Source organism: Chiroxiphia lanceolata, chromosome 3, assembly GCF_009829145.1.
Source record: "Chiroxiphia lanceolata isolate bChiLan1 chromosome 3, bChiLan1.pri, whole genome shotgun sequence".
In the NCBI taxonomy this organism is placed as follows: domain Eukaryota; kingdom Metazoa; phylum Chordata; class Aves; order Passeriformes; family Pipridae; genus Chiroxiphia; species Chiroxiphia lanceolata.
Genome location: NC_045639.1, coordinates 15280151 through 15297089, shown reverse-complemented (window position 1 = coordinate 15297089; position 16939 = coordinate 15280151). Strand labels below are relative to the sequence as shown.

At 44.2% G+C, this 16939-nt stretch overlaps 2 protein-coding genes across 4 annotated transcripts in view; one reads left to right on the top strand and one right to left on the bottom strand.

Annotated features, from left to right (window-relative positions):
- Nucleotides 1-388: 388 nt before the first annotated feature.
- Nucleotides 389-15598, top strand: MSH6 (mutS homolog 6). Its single transcript, XM_032681851.1, has 10 exons — nt 389-651; nt 2624-2826; nt 5541-5716; nt 6776-9320; nt 10658-10923; nt 11526-11643; nt 13841-13930; nt 14432-14586; nt 14794-14993; nt 15430-15598. The coding sequence occupies exons 1-10, from the start codon at nt 389-391 to the stop codon at nt 15509-15511; spliced, it is 4098 nt and encodes a 1365-aa protein (XP_032537742.1). The 3' UTR covers nt 15512-15598.
- Nucleotides 15565-16939, bottom strand: part of FBXO11 (F-box protein 11) — a 72225-nt gene continuing 70850 nt past the window's right edge. For all 3 annotated transcript variants that reach the window (XM_032681852.1, XM_032681853.1, XM_032681854.1), the window contains exon 23: nt 15565-16904. In XM_032681852.1, the coding sequence (XP_032537743.1) occupies nt 16775-16904 (130 nt within the window). In that variant the 3' untranslated portion in view covers nt 15565-16774. The remainder of the gene's footprint in view (nt 16905-16939) is intronic.

The following is a 16939-nucleotide window of genomic DNA, read 5'->3' as shown; positions in this document are numbered from 1 at the left end:
TGCAACTCCTCTTGAGCTTTGGCTGCAAGAATTTTCTCCCTACAGCAATTTTGTCCTTCTGACACCTGGGCATCACTCAGAGCTTGTTTATTAGCTGCTATTTCGTGGACTAAGTCCCTTGCTGATTAGGTCTGAAAGCACAAAAATGTCAAACACCGAAGAACATCCTTTTTTAAGAAAACCCTTACACATCCCACACTTGGCAACCCAGCTAACAGGGGCAGATCCGCTGGGCGCGGGGAACCATCCCCCGGGTCGCCCCTCACGGTTCCCGCCAACGCGGCGGGCGGGGAGGGGCGGGGCGGGGCGGGGGCGGGGCCCGGCCCGGGGGCGGGGCGGGTTTGGCGCGCGTTTGGCGCGCTGGGGGCGCGCGCTTCCCGCCGCGGCCATGTCTCGGCAGAGCACCCTGCTCCGCTTCTTCTCCAAGGCCAACCCGGCCCCGCCGGGGGACGCCGCGCCGGCAGCCGCCCCTCCGACGGCAACCGCCCCTCTGCCGGCCGGCGCGGGACTCCGGCAGCGCCGGGGCTCGAGGGAGCAGAACGGCCGCCAGGCCGCCCGTAGCACCCGCGGCGGGGCGGGCGGAGCGGCGGCGCGGGCCGGGGAGAACGGCGAGAAGGGCGAGGGGGACGGCGCGGCCGTGAAGGCCTCCAGGTACCGGCCGGGGAAGCGGGGAGGCCGCGGCAGCGCGGCCGGAGGCGGGGAGAGGTGGAGGCGGGAAGGGAAGGCGGGACGGGGCTGTTGCCGGCAGCGGTGGGAGCGGGACCCTCGGGCCGTCCGTCGTCCCTCCCGTGTCGTCCCTCCCGTCGCTGTCCCGCCCCCTGTGCTCTGGATGTGGTGCTGTCCCGCCCCCATTCCCTGGATGCCGTGTCTGGCTGTGCAGGCCTGCAGCGGCCCGCGCTCCCGGCGGGCCTGGGCCGGCGGGACAATGGGACACCTGCGGGGAGCGGAGCCGCGGGGTTGGTTTTTGCTCTTTGGAAATAGTGTGTCACTCGTGCCTGTATTTCCTTTCCGTGGTGTATCACAGAATGGGTCAGGTTGGAAGGGAGCACAGTGTGTGATCCGGTCCAGCCTCCCTGCTCAGGCAGGGTCGTCCCAGAGGACATGGCACAGGATTGTGTCCAGACTGTTCTTGAATGCCTCCAGTGAGGGCGATGCCACACCCTCTCTGGGCAACCTCTTCCAGCCTGTGGCCACACACAGAGTAAATAAGTTCTTCTCCGTGTTCAGGTGGAACTTCCTGAGCATCAGTTCCTGCCTGTTGCCTCTTGTCCTGTTGCTTGGCACCACCAAGAAGAGCCTGGATCCAGCTTCTTGGCACCCTCCACTTTACATGTTTATACACATTGATGAGGTCCCTGCTTGATCCTCTCATCTTGAGGCTGAACAGGCCCAACTCCCTTAGCCTTTCCTCTAAGAGAGATGCTCCAGTCTCTTAATCATCTTTGTTGCCCTCCTCCATGTCTCTCTTGTACTGTACACCATGATGACAAGTGTCCCACATGTCAGCGAACTGAGTGTTGCTGGTTCTTGGGCCACAGCCCTCAGGAATATCCTGGCCATCATCAGTGGGAGTGTGGCAGTGGCTGAAATATCAGGGGAGGAGGAGAGAGAAAATAAAAGCTGCATCAGGTGCTTTGCAGTGGGGACAGAGTTTTTTATTTATTCATTTTTTGTAGCTTGAGGTTTTTTTAAAAATCTTTCTCTTTTCCTTTGGGTGCCTGGTTGATAGTTAGTCTCTACAGGAAAACTTGTCTTAGTTATGTAGGTTGATAATTCGTAAACACCTAGTCTGCCATCTTTTAGGTAAGGTCTGGTTGGACCCAGCTACTCTCTCACTCCCTTAAATCCACGAAGAGTCTGGTTACATCAGGCTGTAGGTGACCCCGCTTGAGGAGAGGGGTTGGACAAGATGACCTCCAGAGATCTCTTCCAACCTCAGCCAGTTTTCTGTGACTGTGAATCCAGAGGAGGCCACAGAGATGCCTGGGGAGCTGGAGCACCTCTCCTGTGTAGACAGGCTGAGAGAGTTGGGGTTGTTCAGCCTGAAGAAGAGAAGGCTTCAGGGAGACCTTATGGCATCTTCCACTACCTAAAGAGGCCTACAAGAAACCTGGGGAGGGACTTTTTACAAGTAGTGATAGGACAAGGGGGAATGGCTTTAAACTGAAAGAGAGTAGGTTTAGATTAGATATTAGGAGGAAATTCTTTAGTGTGAGGGTGGTGAGGCACTGGCACACGTTGCCCAGAGAAGTTGTGGATGCCCCATCCCTGGAAATGTTCAAGGCCAGGTTGGATGGGGCTTTGAGCAACCTGGTCTGGTGGAAGGTGTCCCTGCCCATGGCAGGGGATTTGGAACTAGATGATCTTTAGAGTCTCTTCAAACCCAAACCATTCTGTGATAAAACTCTGTCTCTGTGGGGATCCAGTAGAACTTGGAGGAGCAAATCAAAAGAATTTGAGAGGTATTGGTGGGGGTATAGAAGGACTGTGTAATCCAGGTTGTACCACCTGGGAGCCTTCCAAGACCCAAGGGGCGTAAGCTGCTCAGAAGCAGTGTGCAGTTACAGTTATGAAGAGAGCTCTTTTAAATGTTCCTTAAATTACACATTTGTTGTCTCTGCAGTGTCTCCTGTGAGTATTCTCCTGGGGACTTGGTCTGGGCCAAGATGGAAGGTTATCCTTGGTGGCCATGTCTCATATATAACCACCCAACTGAAAGAACAATAGTCAGAGGAAAAGGAAAATCCACTCGTGTCCATGTACAGTTTTTTGATGACAGCCCTACAAGAGGCTGGATCAGCATTAAATACCTGAGGCCATATAAAGGTAAGAGATACAAACTAAACTTTCTGAAGTGGAAATATGCCACTTGTTTTGGAAAAATGTGCTTGAAGTATAAGGATATGGTATTCTTCACAGAGAAAGAGCAGCAAAACCAAGATTAGAATTGAGCATGTTTTGTGCTTTGTAAATTAGAGACAACAAGTTTTTGAGGATTACAGGTACGTTTATGGTTACACAGTTCTTTGAACATAAACCACTAAGCCCTCTTATTTATTAAATTAGAACAACTACTTAAGCAAACTTGCTTATGTTTTAAAGATTTTTCCTTTATTTCTCCCATCAACGTAACAAGTATCTAAAGGATAAATCCAGTAATTCCACTTTCAGCCCTGAAATTTATTAGGAGTGTTGAACCCAGTTTTTAAGCAGCTATTTAGGAACTCTAGTTTGTCCAGAATCAGAAGACTAGGCTCAAGATATTAGATAACTAAAATTAATTCTACTGTGGTGTTTCTTTTAGGCAATGCAGCAGTTTTGTTAATGAAATATATAACTTGAGAATTGAGTGTGTTTGTGAGGGTATTGCTTGTAGTTACTGATCACAGTTGGTCTTTGTCATATTGAAGAAATGACTTGGCCAACTAGTGAAAATCAAATATATCAAGAATTGTCATTTTGCATAATAAATCTTACCTTATTAATATTCATGATCTGTTTTCCCCTTGTTTAATAATTTTACTGTTGCTGAAAACTAAATCATTGTGAACTGTCATGTGTAAATCATATTGCTGTGAACTGTCTTGTTGGTCAGTCAGATACTTTGGGTGTAATACGATATTTCTGATGTGCTTTAGGATTTGCTTATGTCAGTGAAAAAACTAAATTTAAACAGTCTTCCTTTTTACAAGTCAGAGTTCCATCTCATATCATCATGTAGCCACATTTTTTTGGCTCCTTTATACTTCAAGGCACTGCACTTTGGCCATAGTTTTAAATTAAAATGGTAATGTCATTGCCATGAGTGTTAACATAATGTAGTGCAAGTGAGTTGGTCCATGGTTTATATGTCCCTTCCCTGAGGGTATTTTAAAAGGATCAAATGGATATTAAGGGCTTTAAGTTGCCCTTAAAAGCAAATACAGATAAGGGGAATTAATCTGTTTGCCAGTAGAAAATTGTGGAAAAATAAGAAGTCACAGATACACAGGTCTTTCCATGAAAAATGTGTTGAATGCAGAACAGAGTAAAAATATTTAAAATATGTGGTTTGCTTTAAAATTCAAGCAAAAAGCATCTTGGTATACAAAGTAAGAGTGTTGGAGTCTTTGGGTAAGAAAATGGTGAAGTTTCTTGTGTTGTGTTATTGTTTTTTCCTGAGTAAATATAGACTGGACAGGGCCAGAGGTGTAACAGCTGGGCATGCAAGAAGGGCAGGTGAATACCGGTTGGTAGAGTGAACATGCAGGTGTTGCACAGTCGAGTGTGCAGTTAAAGTATAGGAGGAGATTTTTCTCCTGCCATTGTTAAATTGCATTTAATATTAATGCAAAATATTTTTAGATTGCCTTTTAGATTGCATTTGCAAAACTAGAACGGAGAGATCTGAATTGTTAATGTGTTGCATTTGTGCTGTAGAAGGAGCTACTTGTAACTCCCTGCTTTGCTACTACAAGCTCAAAGAAATGAGTGTGAGCAAGAATGCCATTTGGCTTCTTTCTGAGGTAGTTGGTCTCCTATGAGTCAGCTGCCTGTTGTCTGCCTCTGAGTTGGAGCTGAAGCTTCAGTCAAATAGCACCGTGTGATGGGATTCACAGGAGTGGGTGTGAGGACCTATCCAAACAGATCCTACTGTTGGATGCAGACAGATAGACTTGTTAGAGCAGAAGCAGGAATTGCCCTTCTTTATCTATCACATGCTCGTGTCCTCTTTTTCCTTTCCCCGAGTTGAATATATGATATCTTATATATAGCACTGTTTTCTTGAGCATGGCATTAAGATGAATCTCAGTGTCTTTGTGGACCCTTTCTAGAAACCAGTCTGTAAATTGGTTGGCTTTGTTTTTGTGTTGTGTCTGGGTGGTGGAAGGAGGAACTGCCGTGCCATGGGGCTGTGAAAGAGGATGAGGGAATGGTGCAGTTATTAATAGCAGGCTTTGCTCGATACCCTGCAGTGTCAGGGTGAATCACCAGTGTGATTGAGGATCAGCTAATCTGGCTAATAGGTTGGTGTTGGGTCTGGACACCTTGCTGCTCTTCCAGGAGCAGTTTGGAGGCCAGCAGAGCTTTATTCAAGAGATCTGTGTCGTTGGTGACTCGTGCCTATAATGTGAAGATAACTTTGTGGCTGAACTTCCCTATGATTGCTAAAATACCCATGTGGTCTCAGTCAGGCCTGTTCGCTGCACTGCGAGTGTGAAGCGTTATTTTCAATAGTTACTACAGTGAGTGTGAGGGTGTTTAGAGCTCAGCTTAGAAGTATTCACATGTGGCAATGAGTTACAGAAATAGAAGCAATTCTTCAAGTGTTCATGTACTAGGTAGGCATTTCATTTGTGAGTGTTTATACTTTCTCTAGGGGTAGTTTATCGGGCTGAGTGATGAGTTACTATATTTAAGTATGGTGGGAACGTCTGCTAACAATGCAGAATGTTAGGGACTTATACTAGTTGTCTGAATACATTTAAAAGTGAAGCATGAACACTAACTGTCTAAATGGTAGACTAACTTCAGTTTCTGACAAATTTGTGGTTTTACAGGTTCATCAGATGGGGAGACGCTGAAGGGAGGAATGTTTTACAGTATGAAGCCTGAAATTAAAAGAGCAATGGTATTAGCAGACGATGCAATGAGCAAAGATAAAACTAAGCGGCTTGAGCTGGCAGTATGCAATGAGCCTTCAGACACAGAGGAGGAAGAAGAGGAGGAAATAGAGGTAAAATGTTTCTTACTTGCTGTCATTTTCAGAAATAGTACTATAACCTAGGAACTGTGTCTTGGAACTAAGCATGGAATATCCTGCAGTTCTTCTGGTACAGTAATCACAGCTTATCTCCTCTTTAATCGTATGTGTATGTGTATCCATATGTCTTTTTTTTTTACTGCTTCTGTGTTGTCAGGTCACATGCTGGTCTCTCACCTTTTCTAGTTTGAAAGACAAGTCTCTCTGGTGTTTTGCGTGGTAAGGACTGACCTCAGAAGCTACTTAACTTCCCTGACTCTCTTCACTCATCACTCTCTGGGTGACCCACTTTCTCACTCATAAGTGCTTTTTTTTAGTGCATCTTTTTAATCTTCTCTATCTGCTATTCATAGTCCAAGTTGCCTTAAGTTTGATCTGAAGTTTTAGTGTGTCATAATGTAGAACTTTGTAACAGTTGTTCCTGGCAATGGTGCAGTGGGCACTGGCACTTTGTACTCACTCCAGTCCATCCACTGATGTTTTTTTCCGGTGCTGTTGCTGGAATTATTAAAGTGTAAGGCTGAAAAGGCAAATAATGGAGTTCCTTTTTCATGCACAATCTTCTTGAAGGCTACTATAAGGTAGTATGTTTCTAGGTGGAAATAAGTAGTTAAAAGTAAAAATCAAGGGCAAATCTCACATGGGCTTGTACTGAAAGGTGGCAAGGCCTCATTGTGTTTCTGACAAAAGTAACATTGAGTTGGTTTATGGAGGTGTTTCTCCTTTTTGCTGAATTTCATGTGCTGTATATTTTTGTGCAGTTTAAATGTTTTGTTCATCAGCATCAGTTAAGCACAGTACTGAATGAAGCTGTAAAGGATACAAATAGGACTAATTATGCCACTGGCCAGTAGCAGTTAGTTATCCAGAAAAAACCTGAATTCTGTTAAGGTAAATGGAATTGGCTGTGGCTCTGCTGTCTCTTGCTTGAAGTATCATAACTACTGCATTATTGCACACTTTTGCACTTCTTTTTGCATCAGTGACTTTGTAGCGAGAATTATCTATGGGTAAAATAATTTATTTTTCCAGGAGATGAGTGAAAATGCATCAGGCAACAGTGATGATTGCAGTAGTGAGGAGGACATGAAGAGCAATAAGCGAGTAAAGAGCAGGGAAAGAGCCGTAAAAACCAAGAGAAGAAGAGTGTTGGATTCTGACAGTGACCAAGAAGGCTCTGACACAGAGTTCAAGCCTGATGTGAAAGAAGCAGCAAGCAGTGAGGAAGCGAGTAGTGGGGTAGATGAAAATGAATCTTCTGACACAGAGACAGATGCAGAGAGTGTTGCAGAAAGTCCCATTAAAGTCCCTTCTAAACGGAAGAGAACAGAGGTGAAGAAGCCTGCTAAAAGGAGTAGCTTAGGAAATGAATCTTCTGAAACACCCAAAAGAGCAGCAACGGTCTCTTCAGAAGCCAAGTCCAAGCTGACATCATTTGCAGCACCTGAAAGCTTTGAATCTCAAGCAAATGCTTGCAATGGAGGCGTTGGTGGCTTCACAGTGTGGGAACACGAAAAGCTTGATTGGCTGCAGGAAGGGAAAAGGAAAGATGTGCACAGGAAGCGTCAGGGTGACCCTGATTATGACCCTTCCACTCTCCATGTGCCCGAGGATTATCTCAACAAGTGTACACCAGGAATGCGGAGGTGGTGGCAGCTGAAAAGTCAGAACTTTGATGCTGTGATTTTCTACAAAGTTGGAAAGTTCTATGAGTTGTATCATATGGATGCAGTCATTGGTGTAAATGAGCTGGGCCTGATCTTTATGAAAGGTACTTGGGCCCATTCAGGTTTTCCAGAAATTGCATTTGGCAGATTCTCTGATGTTCTAGTGCAGAAGGGCTACAAGGTAGCCCGTGTCGAGCAAACAGAAACTCCTGAAATGATGGAAGCGCGCTGCAAGTCAACAGCCCACACCACAAAGTTTGACAGGGTGGTACGCAGAGAAATCTGCAGGATCATCACCAAAGGAACTCAGACTTACAGCATTATGGACTGTGATCCCTCTGAGAACCACAGCAGATACCTTCTGTGTGTTAAGGAGAAAGAAGACTCATCCGGACAACGTGTTTACGGAGTCTGCTTTGTTGACACGTCAGTGGGGAAGTTTTTTGTAGGCCAGTTCTCAGACGACCGTCACTGCTCGAGGTTTAGGACTTTAGTAGCACATTACACTCCTGTGCAGGTTCTCTATGAGAAGGGGAACCTGTCTGTGGACACACAGAAGATACTGAAGGGCTCACTTGTTTCTTGCATTCAGGAAGGGCTGATCTCGGGTTCCCAGTTCTGGAATGCTTCTAAAACACTAAAAGTCCTTCTTGAAGAAGAGTATTTCAAGGAGAAGCAGAACTCTGAAAATGGGTGTTCTCTGCCCTCTGTAATCAAATCTCTGACTTCAGAGAGTGACTCCCTGGGATTAACTCCTGGTGATAACAGTGAATTAGCTTTATCAGCTCTTGGGGGGTGTGTCTTCTATCTCAAAAGATGTCTGATTGATCAAGAGCTGCTATCACGAGCAAACTTCGAGGAATATGTCCCTGTGGATATTGCTGCTGCAAAACCTATGAGTTCAAGTAGTTTGTTTGCCAAAACTGACCAGCGGATGGTGCTGGATGGAGTCACCCTGATGAACTTGGAAGTTTTGCAGAACGGAACCAATGGAAGCACAGAAGGTACTTTGTTGGAAAGGATTGATTCTTGTTGTACACCATTTGGGAAGCGGCTCCTGAAACAGTGGCTTTGTGCTCCGCTTTGTAATCCTAAATCCATCAATGCTCGTTTGGATGCTGTTGAGGACCTCGTAGCAGTGCCAGATAAAATGGCTGAAGTTAGTGAGCACCTGAAGAAACTGCCTGACCTTGAAAGGCTGCTCAACAAAATTCACAGTATTGGATCACCACTTAAAAGCCAGAACCATCCTGACAGCAGGGCCATCTTTTACGAAGAAATCAAATACAGCAAAAAAAAAATTGCTGACTTTCTGTCTGCACTGGAGGGTTTTAAAGTAATGAATGAAATTGTTGATGTCATGGAAGAGGTTGCCAGTGACTTCAAATCTAAAGTCCTGAGGCAGCTTGTCACCCGCAAAGCCACAAATCCAGACGGCCGCTTCCCAGACTTGAGTGCAGAGCTTACAAGATGGGATACTGCTTTTGATCACAACCAGGCTCGGAAGACAGGGGTGATTACTCCAAAGGCAGGTTTTGACCCCGATTATGATGGAGCACTACAGGATATTAAAGCTGTCGAGGAAGATCTTCGCAAGTACCTGGATAAGCAGTGCAAACTGCTCGGATCCAAATCCATCCTGTACTGGGGGACAGGCAAAAACCGATACCAAATGGAAATACCGGAAAGCGTCGTATCACGTAACTTGCCCGAGGAATACGAGCTGAGGTCGAGCAGGAAGGGGTATAAGCGTTACTGGACCAAGGAGATCGAGAAGATGCTGGCGGTGATGGTCAACGCGGAAGAGCGGCGCGACGCAGCACTGAAGGACTGCATGAGGCGCCTGTTCTACAACTTCGATAAAAACAGCAAGGACTGGCAGGCAGCTGTGGAGTGCATTGCTGTGCTGGGTAAGAGCTCTGCTTCATTCTGGCATAGGGTAAAAATTACTCTTGTGTAGGAAATGATGGCATCTGATCCGGATAAGCAAAAAAAGGCTTGTTGCCAGCTCTTAAGTTGTAGTTTAAAAACTCTGATTGTGGTAACAGCTTTTTTAGTTAACAGTGATTCCCTGTTTCCTTCCTGTCAGTAAATGGCAGGACAGTTGCTGGGTCTGGATGTTTGCAAGCTCTTTCTTCATTCCTGTTGTGTGGTTGTAGATGTGCAGCCGAGTATTTCTCACTGTTCAGCGTAGCCTGGTGGGTCTCTCACTGCTTCCTGATTCTTGTGTATGGATTAGTAGCTTCTTATTAAATGGAGGTATAAAGATCTAACCTGCTAGTCATCTCCTTTCTATCTGAGCAGGCTGCTCTCTCAGCAGCCTTTAAAAATAAAGAAGTGGTGATTGTCAAGCCTTGAAGAAGGTAGTCTACTAGGAAGACTTCCCCATACCTTTCTAAATTTCTGAGATAGAACAGTCTCCTCTATTCCCTTCTCAGGACTGGCATACTTTTGTACTGTGGATTTTCTGCTAGGATGAGGGACTCTGGGATGTCTTTGTTCCAGGGAAAAATGAGAGCATTCTCTGAATGCCACTGGGGCAGAAAAGGGAGGACAGGCGGGCAGGGAGTGTTGGCTAGGAATGGATTCGCTGGGAGATCTGGGAAGCAGTGACATCAGCTACACCACAGCATCAGAGAATTCTGATCAATTCAGAATACTGAATTTGTTTCCAGTAGAGGCTGAGCTGTAATTTTCTGTCTGTAAAGCCTCTAAAATCATAGAATGGTCTCATTTTGTAGATAATCAACTTTTAGAACCTTAGATCTCAGCTGACTGGGGGGACTTGTGCTGCTGGGTTTTGCTGGACCAACAGAATTTTCATATTTATATAAATTTCCTCTGGCAACTTTTAAGCAGCATTATGATCCTTCACAAAGTAATTCACTGTCACAGAAGCTGACTTCCTCTTTACTTACTCTAAATAAAAAAAATGCAAAAAAATAATATTTTATACATGGACTTTTGCAGTGCAATGATGTGAATTTTAAAGACTTCAAAACTAAAAAAACTAGAGGGGAGGATTTTAACCTGACAACAGTAGAAATCTGGAAGGAATGAGGAAAGGCAGTGTAAATATTCCCACCTTTTACTTGTTCTGGAGTGCTTCTTGGGTGTTTTCCTTTAGAGGAAAATGGAATGAACTGGAAAACTGTGTTTACAAAATTGCTATTCAGTGAGTAAATGAATTCCAGTGAATGAAGAAAGATGAAAGCGTAACTTACTGGAATGTCTCCTAATTTTATAGATGTCTTGATGTCCCTTGCTCGCTACAGTCAAGATGGTGATGGACCTCTGTGCCGACCTGTAATTGTGCTGCCTGTGGACAGCGCTCCTCCCTTCCTGGAACTTAGGAACTCATGCCATCCATGCATTACAAAAACCTTCTTTGGGGACGAGTTTATTCCCAATGACATCGTGATAGGCTGCAGAGATGAAGGCAGCGGCAGTGAAGCTTCCTGTGTGTTGGTAACCGGCCCGAATATGGGCGGCAAATCTACGCTCATGAGACAGGTGATGGGCTGTCTGTGTAAGGTCAGATGTTCCACAGTGCCTCTGTGTTCGGCATAAGGGAATTACAAGGCCTGGCTGGTGCCAGAGGAGGTCCCAGAAGTGGTCTTTGGGGTGTGCAGCACAGCACAACAACCGCGCTGTAAAGATACAGTCTGGTAGAAAATGCCCATGTTTAGATAGATTTTCTACTTCCACTTTAGGGAGGAATAAGTTTTATTTCTCCTTTGAGAGATGGTTGGGGAAAAGTGATAGAGTACCTTTTATGTTTTTCAAGTGACTTATCTAGGACTTGGCATCATCTGGCAAAAGATGCTTCTGCAGGTTGAACAAGATGAAACTAGAGATCAGTGGCAACTGTGAAAGCAACAGGGAGTTTGCTTTATAAACACTGCTTGCTGTGATAACTTGTGTTTTGAAACCTTCCAGAGTAGTTTAGTCCTGCCTGAGATTATGATGCTGCAGTCTGGAGCTGTTAAAACAGTAGGAAGCTTTATGTACTCTAGTCTTTGCTTTAGGGGAAAACAGAGTTTCATCCCCTCGTTCTCGGTGTGGAACTGAAGCTCCAAGCACATTGTAGAAACGTGACTGTGTCTGTTCTGCAGGCTGGTCTCCTGGCTATCATGGCTCAGCTGGGGTGCTACGTACCTGCGGAGGCCTGCAGGCTCACCCCCATTGACAGGGTGTTCACGCGGCTCGGCGCCTCGGACAGGATCATGTCGGGTGAGTTATTCCAAAGGGCTTTTGCCACCCAGCCCAGTGACTTCTCTTGCTTTGAGTGGCAAGTTGGAAAGGGACGGTACGTTGACTGTGCAGGGAGAGCTGGGCACTAATCTGTTGCCTCTCATTGTTCAGAGTGGAAACAGGATCGTAGTTAGACTTTATTTCTTTCACATGCGTGTCCGTTGTTATTTCTGACAGACACGTAGGATCACTTTTAATGAATTTTAATATTAAAAGCTGGATACCAGTCTGCGGAATATCTTTTTGGATATGGTACAGTTGATTATATTCTACTCACATTGGTATCTTTTTCTAAGTGTTCTGAAATGGGACAGTGATATTTGGGTAGCTGTTGTAGAGGAGTTTTTTGTAGCTTATCACCAGGCCTAGAAGTCCCTTGTTTCAGTCAGAATGCCTTATGTCTGAAATCTGATTTCTTCAGACAAGGAAAAGAGCCAGGCTTCCTTCTTTGAAGCAGTAGTTGACAATTCTTGGGAGTATTTTGTCTCTTTAATGGAGAGGAAGAAACAAGTGGAGGATGACACAACAACTGGAATGGGAAGTCTGCCTGTGGTGGTGGGCAAAGTGTCACAGGGCTAGAAAAACAAAATTATTGTTGTGGTAAGAAGAGCAGTATCCCTGCTCATTTAAGGAGGGCACAGATTTTCTGTGATCTCTCTGCTGAAAAATATGGGTCAGTGATTATGAAAGGATTTAAGCCTACTGGACTTGTTGCACATAAGGAATTTGGAAATGAATCATTCTGAGTTCTTAATTAAAAAAAATATTTACACTTCCCCATATCAAGGCTTTTCTTTGCACCTAGAGAATGTTATTAAGGTTTTCTTTGCCTAGCTAGTTTCCATTTTGTTTAATTTCAGTACAAACCCAAATCTTAATTGTAGAAGAATACCTAAGTGCTTATGGCAGAAATAAAAACCACTCTTCCTGCACGAGAGGCGGTCTAGCAAAATGCAGCATTTTCAGTTTTTTTTCTATCAACTGAGAACTACTCTTTTACAAATATGTGCACAAATGTTATATAACATTTCACATCATGAGGCTGAACACTGCACAGGAGAACTAGGTTTGATATCTGTTCTTGATGCATTAGTTTGCACACTGTGTAGATAAGAAAGCACAGCAAAAGTTGTTCCATGGCAGTTGCTCTGTAATGGATGTCAACAGGGCTTTTATGAAGTTAGTTTTTTAAGCAATATAATTTTAAAATTGCCCGTGCAATTTTTAGGGCTTTATTTTCTAAAGTGAATAAACAATTATTCTTAAACATTGGTAAAAACACATTCAATCTTGGGAATTTCTTTAAATGAATGCAGAACATCAGGATTGGTGGACACTGCTTAATTCATGTTGGACAATTTATGTTAGAGCAAAGCAGTGCTCATGCAGCATGAGTACAGGAAGTAAATGCTTGCCTTTAATGGAATAAATTACATTAATTGCTACTGTTTGTGATTATTTGTAATGAACACTATAAAGAAGTAGTAAATCCAGACTTTATAAGCGTGCATTTATCATGTGAAAGGGTGGGAATAATTGTGTGCTTCTGCTTGTAATCTGCTAAAACCAATTTCAGGTTTAAATTTCAGGCCTGGTATTATCTGGGTTGCTTCAACTCCCATGAGATGTTCAAGCCTCAGCAGCAGAATACTTTTTTTGTCACACTTCATTCAATTAAGAGTGCATACAACTAAAGCCCTTATTATCCAAATAATTTGTTACCTTATGACATCACAACCAAACCAGTAATTCCAGTCTCTCAGTCTTTGCTTACTTTTTCACTGAAAAGTCACACACACCTTAGGCCTATCTCATGCATTTAGAGCAAGAAGGGGCCAGAGATTCCCCCCATCTTGTATTCTTAGTGCCCCTGTTTTTGTCCAGCTGGTACACTTGACCAGTGCTGTGAAAGGTGGACAGATACAGTGCCTTAAAACTTAATTAACTGTACTTGTGCCTATGCCTGTACTCTTAGGGAACCAAACCCTGCTTTTTCTGGCAAATGGAAGCCCACCATTTTCACACTGGAAATGAAGCTCTATGTTTTTGTTCAATTTCAGTTTGCTGTTGAGTTTCACTTTACCTTAACCAAGATTTTAGTGCAGATTAAATGGGGGTTGAGCTGTGGGTTTCAGATCTTTTGACTACTTTTTTTTTTTTGTCATTTCTTTTAAAGGTGAAAGCACCTTCTTTGTTGAATTGAGTGAGACTTCCAGCATTCTCCAGCATGCAACAGAGCATTCCCTCGTTCTTGTGGATGAACTGGGTAATTACTCTGTAATTTTAACATAATGTTCCTGATGTTTAACTGGTCAGTGTCTAATGCTCTCTAAAACGTGTATTTCTTGTGTGCCCCAGGACCTGATACACCACCTCCCAAGCCCCTCATTATTATCCTATTTCCAGCTGTGTTTTCCTGATTTTCCTTTACATAATTACTTGCAGCAAACCTCGGGAGAGCAGAAACATCTTTTTCTGCAGCGCAGAGGAGTGTGATTGTTACAGGGCAAATACTTGGGTCACTTCCCACTGATCCTGGTGGCTCTCACCACTCGCTGCTGTTTGTCCACCTTCCACACAGTGCAGAGGGAGAGAAACCAACACTACAAATGCATTCTGCATTTGCCTTTAGAAAGGCACCTCTACCTCTGTGGTTCTTTGTTTTAACAATTAAAGAGATGTGCGTCTCTCCCCAGAAGCAAGTAAACTATGGACTGAATTTGCTTCTGTTCCAGAGTGTGCCAAAGCTGTCCTGTTTTCCCTCCAGGCAGAGGCACAGCTACTTTCGATGGAACAGCTATAGCAAGTGCTGTTGTGAAGGAGCTGGCAGAGAAGATCCGGTGTCGGACGCTGTTCTCCACTCACTACCACTCGCTGGTGGAGGACCATTCCCACAGCGCGGCCGTGCGCCTGGGGCACATGGTACGTGTGAGCGCAGCACAAGCCGTGAGGCCTGAAGGACAGGATTTTTCCTTGTGGCTGGGGGGGGGGGATCTCATGCTGTGCACCCTTTGCTGTGCTCTTCTACCCCGAGTCACAGGCGTTTTGAGAGGAGGACATGATGTCCTGTGCATTTATTAGGCTGTAGGCCTGTGTTGCAAACACTGACTTGGGCCTTGCACTTCCTAGGCATGCATGGTTGAAAATGAGAGTGAGGATCCAAGCCAGGAAACAATTACGTTCCTGTACAAGTTTGCTGAAGGAGCATGCCCGAAGAGCTACGGCTTCAATGCAGCAAGACTTGCAGATATTCCAGATGAAGTTATTCAGAAGGGGCACAGAAAAGCCAAAGAGTTTGAAAAAACAACCCTTTCACTGAGGGTGTTTAGGTAAGGCCTTGGGTTTCTGTATTTAAGTTGCACGTTACTTAGTGGGCACCCATTTTAAAATCTGGAGAGTGGCTTTTTCTCAGTCTCACAGCAGTGGGGGCAGCTACTACTTTTGGGAATAGGAAACGTACTTCACAGAGGGGAAGGAGGTACTGCAGGAGGGCAGATATGATTGGCAGTGCAGTGTTTTATGCCAGTCTTAATTTGCACAGAGGTGCTGGGCTGGCTGTGCGCTGAGCGACACTGGGGGAAAGGCTGTGCAGGGCTGGGGGGCACCAGGGGGGACCTTACAGCGGTACTGGAGCCTCTGCTGCTGGCAGCCTTCACACCAGGCCCAGCGTCTTCGGTGTCTCCCAAAGCTGTGCCAGGATAGGGAGCTTAAACTCTGCCCCTCAGTGTCTATCCATGTTCAGTAAAGGTGGTTTTTTCCCCTCAGGTATCTGTGCCAGGTGGTGGATGGTGCAACAAGTGATGCAAATGCTGTGCAGAAACTCACTGCGATGATCAGCCACCTTTAGGGACATGCAGGTTTTGTATGGGCAGTTTCTCAAAAACACGGTAACAGACAACATTATGATCTAATAAACTTTATTTTTTAAAAATGACCATTTTTCCATTGTCTTTCCTAGGAAATTAAACCCTTTAATTCATACCTACCCTCTACATAATGGTTATTGAGTACTCCACAATATATTAAGTCTAGATGTTATGGTACATGCATACACTTTCAGGCTGTTGATTACCCACTGTCACCAATACACATAAATGGAAAAAAGCTATGAAACTGTATAGGGCTGTATATATACTTGTCTCAGCTTCATTAGAGCAGGAAATTGCTGTGATTTTTTTCCAGCAGGTTATGTAAGTAATGTCCAGACTGTTCAAAAAAAACTATGAACAGAGTAAAGTACAAGACTGTTTTGAGGAGACTTTCTACTGTGTACTTTAAAACATAGTAAAATTTCTTTCACAAAACTTAGTTACATGGGTACTTTGTTTTATAGTGCATTATAGTCTAGGAAGTCTCATTAAAACACTCGCTTTTTTCTTTTTGTTAGGGTGGTTTGAGTACAGACTATTGCTGGGGCAGGGGAGGAGATTATTCTAACTTCAGAGGACACCAGAAAAATTGCTGGATATAATTTAAGATTAGTGTTTTCTCTTTCATAGAAAGAACGTACATACTGGGACATGAGTACAGTTACAGCAAGTCTAGGTGTGCTAACAAAACAGGACACATTCAAGTACAATAAGATTTTTTTGCTTGAAATTAGAAACAAACTACATGAGATTAAAGCATTAAAATCATATTTCTCAATCTGAATAAATGTTAAAAAATCAAAAGAAATGCAGAAGTGCTAGCTCACATTTTTACCATGTTACAAAAGCAATTGGTACCCATGTCCATAAAGGCAGCAACAAAGAATGCTGCTTGTCTACAGAATAGTACTACTGCAAATTGGACTGCGTTTCAATGCTACTTGTAAAAACACCAGCTCTCAGAAGTTGGTATCTGTACAAAATTGCAGCTTATTTTTCTTCACTTCTGTCCCTTCAAAGTCTTTGTTTACACAGTAATGCTAAAACGCCCAGTTCTGTTATCCTGAGTCAACATATTGCCACTTTCTTTTTTGGTAGGTTGAGCTCCATAGTGTCAACACCTCACACATCCGCTTTAATACAGTCTCTTTCTGCAGAAATGGGCAAGTGTAACTTCCTCCAAAAAAAAAGTTTTAATAGGTATGATATTAGAATGGCAGGACTTTCTTTCTGAAAGGAATTCAGTTGTGCTGCAATGTATTAGATTCTATAGGTGGAGCAGAGTCATATAGTGTGTCTGTATCGTGTGTAGGCTCTCCGGCAAGCGTACAGGGATTGGACAGTGTTCCAGCACCACAGTCACAGAAAAACCTACAATGAGAGAGAGCTCTTTAGTGTCTGCTTCC